General features: G+C 36.7%; 1 protein-coding gene across 3 annotated transcripts in view; it reads left to right on the top strand.

The window, feature by feature from the left end:
* Positions 1–12,872, top strand: part of RNF141 (ring finger protein 141) — a 40,614-nt gene that overhangs the window by 18,484 nt on the left and 9,258 nt on the right. For all 3 annotated transcript variants that reach the window (XM_047693306.1, XM_047693303.1, XM_047693304.1), the window contains exons 4-5: positions 5,155–5,336; positions 10,430–10,537. In XM_047693306.1, coding sequence (XP_047549262.1) covers positions 5,155–5,336; positions 10,430–10,537 — 290 coding nt within the window. The remainder of the gene's footprint in view (positions 1–5,154; positions 5,337–10,429; positions 10,538–12,872) is intronic.

The raw sequence follows: 12,872 nt of genomic DNA, 5'->3' as shown, positions 1-12,872 counted from the left end.
TCTTACCTCATAAAGTACTCAGCTCCATGTTGAAGACGCCAGTAGAAACTGTAGAGAGCTGTGGGAATATGAATATCGGGCTTTCCGATCCCTTGGTATTCTGTTGCTCCTCTTTGGCAAACATAGACTTAATGGTTTAGATGTTAATTTACTGTTAGTCAAATTCCTTTCACCTCAGTATCTCTAACCATTACATCTGTATGCACTTAAACATCTTTCCTAAGACTCTAAATAGAAAAGCACAAATATTAAAGACCTATACAGGGGTGCCTGAGTGCTCTGTCAGTTAAGCATCTGACTTTTGATTTCGGCTCAGGTTATGATCTCAGCGTCATGGGATCATGCCTGGCGTCAGGCTCCACGCTGACAGAGTCTACTTGAGATTCTCTCTCTCTCTCAGTAGGCAGGCAGAGTTCTCATTTGTGTAATTTTTCTTGATTTTTAGATCTACTCCAAAGAAATGTTTTATTTGCATTCCCTGGGTTCTTACTGAAAGAATCTATGAGAAGTCGATGTTAACATTAGAAAAAAAATTGAAATCCTATGTGAAAACCTGATTGAGAGGAAATTTCTAATTTCTTAATCTTAAGCAACTAAACAATTGTACTATAACCTGTATTTACAGAAAGACCTTTTCTTTTTTTTTTTTTTTAATTTTTTTATTTTTTCAGCATAACAGTATTCATTATTTTTGCACCACACCCAGTGCTCCATGCAATCTGTGCCCTCTACAATACCCACCACCTGGTGCCCCCAACCTCCCACCCCCCACCCCTTCAAAATTCTCAGATCGTTTTTCAGAGTCCATAGTCTCTCATGGTTCACCTCCCCTTCCAATTTCCCTCAACTCCCTTCTCCTAGAAAGACCTTTTCTTGACTGTCATCGGCTATCATTATTACCCTCAAACAATATTTAATTCATTATAAAAATAATCTAAATGATGTTCGAATGAAATATTTTGTGGGAATAATATTAGAAAATTAATGGGTTAATTAAAATTATAGACTATTAAGAAAGATGGCTATTAAGAAACTTCATAAATTGTATTATTTTTATCCATCTTGTTACTTAGACCAAAACCTTGGCGCCAGCCATCCTTGTCTTCTCTTTTTTCTCCTATCCCACAGTCAATCCATAATGAATCCTGATGGGTTCTCTTCAAAATATATTCAGAATCTGGCCAGTTGTCACTATCTCCACTACTACTACCCTATTCTTAGTGACCATCATCTCTCACAAGGCTTATGCTAATAACCCCTAACTGGTCTCCCTGCTCTGCCCTTGCCCCCATAATTCTGTCTAATCTCAGCACAGCAACCAGTCTGTTCCACATATAATCTGAAATGAAATCAAATCATATTAGTCCTTGGCTCAGAACTTTCCAGTGACTTTCCATGCACTTATAATAAAACCAAAGTTATTACTATGATTAGCGAAGCCCTATATGTTCTGTCTCACCTCGTCCCCTGACCCTATCCTCTACCACTCTCATTCCCTCTCTCATTCTAGTCTAGCCCCCCCTGCACTCCTGGCTGGACTCCTCGTGTTCCTCACCAGTGCACTTCTGTGTGACAGCCTTCACACTTCGAAATATTCTTCCAACCTGGAATGATCTCTCCCCCGATACTCAAATGACTCATTCCTGCTTCTTTTCCAGTTCTTAAATATCACCTTCTCTGTGAGGCCTTCCCTACAACCCTTCAGTATATCTTCTTCTCCATTTAATTTCCTCCATAACACTTATTTCCATTTCACCTGATCTGTGCTTTGTCTCTCCTGCCTATAGTGTAACCTCCCTGAGGGCAGGGATTTTGTTTATACACACTAGGTCACCAGTGCCTAGAACGGTGCACACAGTACATAGTTATGTGCATAATATCCATATAATGGGTACTCAGTAAATATTCGTTGCATGAATCCTATGATTATAGTAGCTTAGTTTGATCAATCTTGCTATTAAATACCAAGTTTATAGGAATTATTCCCTTATTTCTTCCAAACTCTGCAGTTCCAAAGGAAGTCTCGTCTAGTTTCCTCAGCTCTGAAAGTCTGTTGTAATGGCCTCTATGATTTCCTGTCACCTTTGATTCTCTATTTTTGTCGTCTATCTCACATATAATCTTTTATTACAAAGAATCATACATATTTGCATCTCCATATAGATTTTACCTTCCCAAAATATCATCAGTTTTAGAGATTTATCTTCACAGTACAGAATCTGATTCATAATTGATTTTTAGTTTTTTCTCACTGCCTTCTCAAATAATAAACAGGTGATACATGTTAGTTACAACTATTATTATTTTCATTCCACATTGAAATGTTGATACAATTTTTTTAATATGTAACCTATTTACTTCACCTTCCCATTTGCCCAGTTCCATGAACACATTTCAGAACCTACTCTGCACAATTTTAAGGCCTTCTCTCCCTCTTCTTTTATTCATTTCTTTGTAAATTTTTTCTGATATTGTTTGTTCTGTTAACTTTGATATGTACTTAGTAGATTTCATTGCTTCTGTTCCCATAGTCTTCCTTACCATCCCCTGTGCTAAAAAAACAAAGTCTTTGCACCACACCCAGTGCTCCATGCAATACGTGCCCTCCTTAATACCTACCACCTGGAACAATGAATACTGTTACGTTGAAAAGAAATTTAAAAAGGAAAAAAAAAGAAACACTTTAAAAAAAAAAAGATACAGAAAATATTTGAAGAAGAAATAACCAAAAATTTTCCAAATTTGACTAAATTTGGCATATAATAGGTGAAAGAACCCATAACTAGCTGACCCACACTGCAGGAAATCTAAAAGGAAGTCCTTAAGGCAGAAGAAAAATCATGCTAGATGGAAATATATACCTACACAATGGACAATGAGTACTAAAAATGTTAGCTATGTCAAAAATTTAAGAATATTTTCTGTTATTAAAGTTTCTTTGAAAGATTAATTGATTTTTAAACAAAAATAACATGAATGTAGTTCGGAGTTTATAACTTGCACAAAGGGAAAATGTATGCCAACAAATGTATAAAAGTAAGGGGTGGGAGAATGAAAGTGTACTGTTTAAGGTTATCATAGCTGAAGTGTCATACCATCACATCAGTGTAGACTGGTGAGATAAAGATGCATGGCTGTAAAGCATAAAGCAATAAACCGTATAGCAGTTACTAAAATAACATAGTAGAGGATCAAAGGAGTGAGTTAACTAAGAAAATAAAATAACATGATGAATGGCTAAAATAAATAATAATAATAGATTAATAACACAAAGTGTTGGTGAGAACATGAGGCAATACAAATTTTTAGACACTATTGCTGGGGGTATATTTTGTTATCACTTTCAAAAATACTTGAGAGTATCTAATAAAGCTGAACATATGCACACTGTATGATGAAATAATTTCACCCTTACACATTCCTATATGTATATAACTATACATATATATGAAATTGAATATTATAATGAGTAAAGTGAAGCATATTTACACAATGGAATATTGTAAGCAAGGAGAATAAATAAAGCATACTACATCTAATAATATAGATGAATTTTTAAAAAAAATAGTCTTTCACATTGCTAGTCTGTCACTGATTACTTCAGTTTCTTCCAAGAACAGTACCCTTTGAACCCTATTTACTTTGATCACTTCAAAAGAAAATATATGACCCACTCTATGACTCCCTAAGTCTTATGAAAGCAATATTTTCTCTCCTTACCTCTTACCTCACACTTGCCCCAATATCTTCTCACATTAAGAATGTAATCTCCAGGGGCACCTTGGTGGCTCAGTGGGTTAAAGCCTCTGCCTTCGGCTCAGGTCATGATCCCAGGGTCTTGGGATCGAGTCCCACATCGGGCTCTCTGCTCAGCAGGGAGCCTGCTTCCCCCTCTCTCTCTCTGCCTGCCTCTCTGTCAAATAAATAAATAAAATCTTAAAAAAAAAAAAAAAATGTAAGCTCCAGGGATTTGCCTGGGTGGCTCAGTTGGTTAAGTGTCTGCCTTCGGCTCAGGTCATGATCCCAGGGTCTTGGGATTGAGTCCCACATCGGGCTCTCTGCTCAGCAGGGAGCCTGCTTCCCCCCCTCTCTCTCTGCCTGCCTCTCTGTCAAATAAATAAATAAAATCTTAAAAAAAAAAAAAAAAAGTAAGCTCCAGGGATTTGCCTGGGTGGCTCAGTTGGTTAAGTGTCTGCCTTCGGTTCAGGTCATGATCCCAGGGGCCTGGGATTGAGTCCTGCATTGGGCTCCTTGCTCAGCGGGGAGCCTGCCTCTCCCCCTCCCTCTGCCATTCCCCCAGCTTGTGCTCTCTGACTCTATCTCTCTGTCAAATGAAAACAATCTTAAAAAAAAAAAAAAAGAATGTAAGCTCAAGTGAGGAGAGGTACAATCTGTAGGCCACTGGTTCCACTTCGTATTAAATGAATTTTTTGCCAAAGCAAAGAGGGGTGCTCGCCTAAATGCAAAATAGCCTCCTGGGAAGAACTCAACCACTTTTTGTTAACATTTACTTTAAGGTAATTTTCTTGCTTTAGTTTGGAAATTCTGGCAAAAACTAGAACTTAAGATATTCCAGAAAACAAGTAGTTGTTTCAAGTATACTAGAATGGCATGTGGGTGTTGGATTCAAATAAATCTTTTAGTTAAATTCTTCAAGAAATTAAAAGAATTGTCAATACTGATCTCTAAAATTCATTTTTTAGGTCTGGGAGAGTTATCTGACTTCATCAACTCTAAACAGGGTGATGCCTAATCAACCCTACAGGGTTATTTTGAGCATTCAAATGAGCATCAAATGAGATAAATGTGTGCAAGTACTTTGAACTCCACTTCATTTGCTCAGACTTTTTCTCTTGTTAGGTAATTTGCAAACTTTGAAAACTTTATTTCCTACGGTGTTTGACTAAATATTGTTCCCCCCTTTTTGGGAAAAAATTGACCAGAGAAGAGGGATGGGTGAATTAGGTGATGGAGATTAAGGAGGATACTTGCGATAAGCGCCAGGTGTTGTATGTAGTAAATTCTACACCTGACACTAATATTTCACTGTATGCTCACTAACTGGAATTTAAATAAAAACTTTTTAAAATGGCCAGAGAAATTATGAACTTTTTTTCTTTGCTTCCTTTTTTTTTTTTTTTAATTTTATTTTAGATCAACAAAAGCACTGGCATTGTAGAAGCATCACGGATCATGAATTTATACCAGTTTATTCAGCTTTATAAAGACATCACAAGTCAAGCATCAGGAGTATTGGCCCAGAGCTCCACTTCTGAAGACCAAGATGAAAACTCATCATCTGTAACATCTTGTCAGGCTAGTCTTTGGATGGGAAGGTATAGAATGCATAAGAACCATATTTCTCTTGTTTTCTAATACACGAGCTCTGAAATCACAGTAATACTTTTGCTGGTCCCCTTGTGATTTCTGAATCACATTACTTTTTATTTCAGTTGTATTGTATCCCAGATAAGCTTTTGGATTATTCTGTGCTTCAGGATGTGTTAGAGTGCTAAATTAAAGAAAAATTAAAGTGGCTCACACCAGCTAATGTTCCTTTCAACCCAGTTCCATGAATGCACTCTCCACTCTACATGCTTGCAATTAATAACAGAGGATATTAATATCTCTCTTATAACAGGTATTTATGTTATTAGACAGTCAAAGCCCTTCAGGGAATTAGGTCTAAGAATCTGGCAAAATCATTCCAGTTTTCCTTTAAAATATCTGACTAATTGGAGCATTAGAAATTGTAAATATTGGCAGACCATTCAGGAATGAAAAAGTAGTTGGTGTACGAACTGCATATACTGAGTTACCAGAAGGAAATGAAGTCAGCCAGAGTTTTCTTTGATGGCGCTTGTTTACTCAGGCCTAGTGTATTATTGTTCTATCTAAACTTTCTTTTCCTTCTCTGTAATGCTCTTGGCATGTGAAAGCTTCCACCTGTTGCCATTTGACAACCATGACCATAATTAAATTTGTAAATGCCTCATTGGAAAAGTCTTACGTGGGTCCAGACATGTTGACATCCTGTCTTATTGTCATCCTGAATGGACAGCAAAATCTGTATCAACAGGTATTTTTTTACCTTAAAATTAAGAATAGCTTAGCAAGAATTTCTCTTTTATTGCTTGATTTACAGTTGCATTTTCTGGTCCATTCTTAGCCAACTGGTTTCTAAAACTATATTGTGGTAAATCTGTATCTCCATTGTCATTTTCTGTTATCATTATAGAATTGTTTGGTTTTCTGGGTTTGGGCTGTACAAGTGGTACTGAAATGCCAAGTGAGTTTAGAACATGATAGGCAGTGTTTAGGGTTTTCTTTTCTGTATTTTGTAAAGTTAATCTTTCACAGACAGGTGGTCTGATTTCTGCTTTTCTTCCTCTCCCTGTTCAGAATGGCAGTTTTTGTTGTTGTTATTGTCTTGTTTTGTTTTAAGTATCTTGAAAGCTGAGACTAGGACTTACCAGGATATTTAAACTGTGTGGTAGCAAATGAAAGTAATACTTTTTTCTTGTTGTAGTCATCTCAATGAAAGAGGTAAGGGTGTTATCCCTGGAAACTCAGTGCCTCGTTGGTAGATTAGGGCTGCTTCTTGCCTTTGTATGTTTTTTGGTTTTGAGTTCTACCCTGATACTCTAGTTCATAGAAAAACAGACTTTTCAAGTTGAAGGTGTTTTAAAGGATATTTATTTGGTTTAGTCTTATATCTGATACATGTTTTTGTTAATGGTTTACATTTATTGAGTACTTACAGTGTATTAAGCATTTTGATGAGTGCTTTACATATAAACTCATTAAATCCTCACAACAACCCCATGGGATACAATTACTGGTCCATTTCAGAAAATCTGAGGATTAGACAAATAAATGACATGGCTAAAAATTAGCCTAGCCGAGATTCACATTCAGATGAGGCTGGCAATACAACCATGCCCCTAACCTCTGCATTATTACTCTCCAATGAGTAAGGACTGTACCACAGAGCTTCTTAAACTTTGTAGTCAATGGTTTCAAGGAGGAACTTGAGAGTCCGTCAAGCTCCCACATGGAGTCACTGCTGCTGATCCACCAGTAAGACTTTGAGTAGTAGTCTTGTCACATTTTGTCCAGCTTGTACTTGAACATCTGAAGGTATATGGGACTCAGTGCCACACAGACACAAGCCTTTTCTTACACAGATGGCTCTAATCACTGTGAAGTGTTCCCTTTCACATTATATTCCTCAGGACAGCCAAAATCTGACTCTCTTGAGGCAGCATAGCACAGACTCTAGAACGAAATTGCCTGTGTTCGAATCATGACTCTACTCCTAACTGTGTGACTTTGGACAAGTTATTAAACTATTTTTCCCTCTTTTCCTCATTTTTTAAGAGAGGATGATAACAATAGTATCTGCTTCATAGGATTCTTGAGAGAACTAAGTGAGTCAAGATATGTAAAATGCTTACAACAGGGCCTGGCATGTAATAATATGTAAGAGTTCACTGTTATTATTTTTTTTTCATTATTTTAAATTTACTACTGTATTCTACTTATTTCAGTGGCAGTGCCCTCTGGATCCCACCAAACAAATCTGTTCTCTCTTCAGCCCTTCAAATATTTGAAAACATTAATCAGATTCTCACTGGTCCTTTGTTCTACACGATGAGCATCCCCACTTCCTTTGGCCTTTGTTCTATGGGTCTCTTTCTTATCCCAGAAGCTTTCCTGGAAAATCCTTTATCTGTCAAAATATCTTTCAGGGTAGAGGCTATAGAACTCAATATTCCATTCTACAAGTGGTGTAACAAGGACAACTAGAGCAAGACCCTTTCTCCTTCCTTCTTCTAGTTAGTGTACTGCTAGGAAGGTAGCAAGAAATCAAGTGAACATTGTACAGCTTCCGCTGGCTGCTTCTGTGTTTCCTGTGCTTTCTTTTACTTCTGTCCAGAGCAGTGCTCTTCTTCACAGCCTTCTAACCTTCAGAACTCTGTCCCTCGTTTTGGATTCAGTTAAGTCTCTGCTACTGACACATCCTTAGACAAATTATAAGCTGCTCAAAAGCAGAGACCCCAGTTCATCTGGGTCTGATCCAGAAGGTAGCACCTAAGAGATGTGGAAACATTGAACTGAATATATCTAGAAAATGAGATGCGTGTCCATCTACATTTCATTCAGTTTCCCCACTTTGATTCAGTGTCTTCCTTCTTTTGCCCATAGGTTTAACCTATTACCCACATCCTGACGATGTGTCTTTGTAATGTCCCTTTACTGGGCCCTATCTCCCAAGTGAATTGCTGAAGTAAGGATCTGATTGATTTTCCTCCCTCTAGAATGTCCCATACTGCATTCCCAATTAGTCTTCCTAAATACAATTTCAGTGGGGGTTCACTTTTCTTTTGATCAAACTCTGATTCTAGTTTGCCAATCAGAATAAGTTTAAACATATTTTGACATTCAGGGATCAGATTGTTACATACCACACTCCAGAAGTATTTTTTTTTTCCTACCTCAACAACTTTGTTTATTCACCTACAATGTCCTCTCTCAAAGGTATGTCACTTTTCAACCTCATCTTTCCAACAAATTTGAAATACTCATTAATACTCATTTGTTCCTTCTTAGCACTTACTACTTGCATATTTGACATTTGCTTATATTCTTTTTTATGTTCAAATTGACAAATTTTAAAGTGGTATTTCTTGTGTGTGTACGTGTGTGTGTGTGTTCAGTTAGCCACTGTATAGTACATCATTAGCTTTTGATGTAGTATTAGTGATTCATCAGTTAAGTATAATACCCAGTGCTCATCATAGCACGTGCCCTCCTCAATACCCATCACCCTGTTATCCCCTCCCCCAACACGCCTCTCCTCTGAAACTCTCAGATTGTTTCTCAGGGTCAATAGTCTCTCATAGTTCATCTCCCTCTCTGATACCACCCCCTGCTTTGGATTTCCCTCCCTTCCCCTGTGGTCCTCTGTGCTGTTGGTTATGTTCCACGTATGAGTGAAACCACACGATAATTGTCTTTCTCTGCTTGACTTACTTCACTTAACATAATCCCATCCAGGTCCATCGATGTCGATGCAAATGGTGGGTATTCATCCTTTCTGATGGCTGAATAATATTCCATTGTATATATGAACTACCTCTTCTTTATCCATTCATCTGTTGAAGGGTATCTTGGCTCCTTCCACAGTTTGTCTATTGTGGACATTGCTGCTATGAACATTGGGGTGCCTGTGCCCCTTCTTTAAACCACCTCTGTATCTTTGGGGTAAATACCAAGTAGTACAATTGCTGGGTCATAGAGTAGCTCCATTCTTAACATCTTGAGGAACCTCCATACTGTTTTCCAGAGTGGCTGTACCAGCTTGCATTCCCACCAACTACAGTGGTATTTCAATGTCTTGTATATAGTAGTACAAGCACAGTAGGGAATAAAAACGTGTCAGAGATACCTTCTGCCTTTAAGAAGTTTATAGTCTAGTGACTATACTTTGAAACATTTCGCTTTTGCATAATTATGAAAGTGATACATGCTTGATAAAGAAAACCTAAAAATTATAGAACAGCATGAAGGATAAAAGCAAATTAAAATCACTTTAAGAACATTTATTGAGAACCTAAGACAAACTGCCTGTATTCAAAGAACTTTGAGTTTGTAGCTAGACCAATCAATTAGCAGCCAATTAAAATGCAATATATTCTTTAATGCAATATTTAAAGTCCTTTAATTGAGGCAAATATTGGTTTTGAGAGCGGAGAGAAGATATTCTGAGCTGAGTTACTAGCGTTAGAGTTACCAGACTCACAGGGATATTCCAGGAAAAGGAAATACCACATGCAAAGGCACTCTGCTGACTTGGGGGTGCAGTACACTGGGGCTGGAGTAGAAGGTTCAATATCTCTTCCCAAGATGAAAGAGCTCCTTAAGGACAGAGAAAGATAGGAAGCAAACTTCCTATCTTTTGTATTTCCTATAGCCCCAATTATTCAGACTAAGTTATTCTTTCATGTATATGCCCATTATCAGCATCAGCATGGTAATGTCCAAGGGCAAGGTCCATATTTTAGAGAGCTTTGTATCCTGCATGGCAAGTAAATCTTCTGTCAGTTGAGTTCATTTATATAAATGTGATATGATTTAGATGGACTATTATTTTCAGAAAGACTTGAGTATTTCCAGTTTTTATTTGTATATTCTTTTTGATCTTCACAGTATTTATCTATTACCCAGCCTTTCTTTATGAAATTTGTCCCTCTTAGTACTTCTTCCCTAAATATATTTGTTATCACTAAAATTTAGTCTGATTTTGCATGAGTCATGTTTTGCTTTATATTGAGGGTACATTGGTTTTTGATAATCCTTTCTAAGGCAATGGAGACAAAGTTAAAGCATAATGACAACAGAGAAGATTTATGCTTTCACATTGCAGGGTGAAGCAGCTGACTGATGAGGAGGAGTGTTGTATCTGCATGGATGGTCGAGCTGACCTCATCCTGCCTTGTGCTCACAGCTTTTGTCAGAAATGCATTGATAAATGGTAAGTTATCTGCTGCCGTCATGGGATAGGCAAAGGTCAAATGAGAAAGTGTATATGAATAAACTCCAAAAAATACAAAAATATTGTATTTAAGTATAAGAGATTTTGTTCTTTAGTACTTTGAATTGTATGACATGCTTCCTTCTCTATTTAAAAATACTTTTATATTTAAAGTTTATAAAATGTGGCAATGTGTCTTAGCTTTGGCAGTTTACTGTTGGTCTAAGATTTGTGCCTGACTTGAGTCTAGAATCACGAGTTTCCCTCTTTCTTCGTTTTTCTCCTCATTTCTGTATTTTTCCTCTATCTTTGATTAAAAGGAATAATATGAATCATTGAATACTGATTATTGGACCTGGAGGGAACTTTAGAGATCAGCTAGTCAAGTTCATTATTTTACAAAATAAGAATGAAGCATTTAGATGACTTTATAATTGACATACCATAAACTACATATGTTTAAAGTACAATTTGATACATTTTGACACATGTACACACCCATTAAAAAAAATCACAATTCAGATAATGAACAAATTCATCACCCCAAAAGTGACTCTGTGCCTCACTGTAAAGTCTCCTTCCAGCCCTTCCTTCCAGTCTCCAGATAAGGATTAATCTGCTTTCAGTCACTACAAAACTAATTTGGATTTTCTAGAATTTTTATAAATTAAATCATACAGCATGTGCTCTTTTTTTCATTCAGTGTAATTATTTTGAGATTTATCCATGTTGTAGCATGTTACCAGTAGTTTCCCCCTTCTTTTAGGATTTTATTTATTATTTTGGAGAGAGATAAAGAGCATGAGTGGGAGGAGGGCAGAGGGAGAGGGAAATGAGAGAATCCCGATCCATGACCCTGAGATCACAACCTGAGCCAAAATCAAAAGTTGGATGCTCAAATGACTAAGCCACCCAGGTGCCCCACAGAAGCTCCCTTTTTGTTGCTGAGTAGTATTCATTGTATGATCTACCACAGTTTATTTATCTAGTCACCTATTAAGGACATTGGGTTGTTTCCAATTTTTGGCTATTACAAATGAAGCTGCTATGTACATTTGTAGACAAGTCTTTTTACAGACATATATTTTGGGGTTTTGGTTTTTTGTTGGTATTGTTGTTGTTAAATACTTAGAAGTAGAATGTCTAGATCATGTGGTGGGTATATGTTTAACTTTTCTAAGAAACTGCCAACTGTTTCCAAAGTGGTAGTACCATTTTGCACTCCCACCAGCAATGTCTGAGAGTTCTAATTGCTCTACAACTTTGCCAATACTTAATAGGATCAATCTTTTTTTTTTCTTTCTTTTTATTTAATTTTAATTCCAGTATAGTTAACATCAGTGTTAGTTTCAGATGTGCAATATAACAATTCAACAGTTTCATATTTTACTCGGTACTCATCAAGATAAGTGTACTCTTAATCCCCTTCACCATTTCACCCATTCCCCACCCCCACCTCTCTGGTAAGTATGGTCAGTCCTTTTAATTTAGCCATTCTAATAGATGTGTAGTGTTGTCTCATGGTAGTTATAGTCTGTTTTTCCCTACTGACGGATGACGTTGAGCATCATTGTATATACTAAATCTGTATGTCTTCTTTGGTGAAGTGTCCATTCACATCTTTTGCCCATTTCTTTATTGGGTTGTTTTCATATTAAGTTTTAGAGTTCTTTCTGTATTGTGAATACATGTCCTTTATCAGATATTTGACTGGCAAATATATTCTCCCACTTTGTAATTTGTCTTTTCATTCTCTTAAGAATGTCTCTGGAAGAGTAAAAGTTTTTAATTTTGATGAGGTCCAGTTTATCAGTTTGTGATTTATGCACAGTGATTTATCTAAGAAATCTGTCTAACCCGAGGTCACAAGGATTTTCTTCTGTTTGGGGGAAGTTTGATAGTTTTAGGTTTTACACTTAGGTCTATGATCCATTTTGAGTTACTTTTTTGTATATAGCTTGAGGTACCAATTAAATTTCTTTTTTTTTGCCTATGGCTATCCAGTTGCTCTAGCATGTTTTGTTGGAAAGACTTTCTTTTCTTCACTAAATTGCCCCTTCACCTTTATTGGAAATCAGTTGTTGAAATACACATAGGTCTATTTCTGGACTCTGTTCTGTTCCATTGATCTGTTTATTTCATACCAATACCACACTACCTTGATTAATGTAGCTTTCTAGATCTAAGTCTTAAAATCAAGGACTGTGAGTTCTTCTTTAGTTTGTTCTTCTTTGTCATTTTATTCTGATTCTTTTGCGTTCAGAATGAGTTTTAGAATCAATCTCTGTTTCCACCAAAAAAACCTATAAAGGTTTTGCATTAAGTAAATAGATCA

Source organism: Lutra lutra, chromosome 10 (assembly GCF_902655055.1).
Source record: "Lutra lutra chromosome 10, mLutLut1.2, whole genome shotgun sequence".
Classification (NCBI taxonomy): domain Eukaryota; kingdom Metazoa; phylum Chordata; class Mammalia; order Carnivora; family Mustelidae; genus Lutra; species Lutra lutra.
This window is presented reverse-complemented; position numbering and strand designations above follow the sequence as displayed.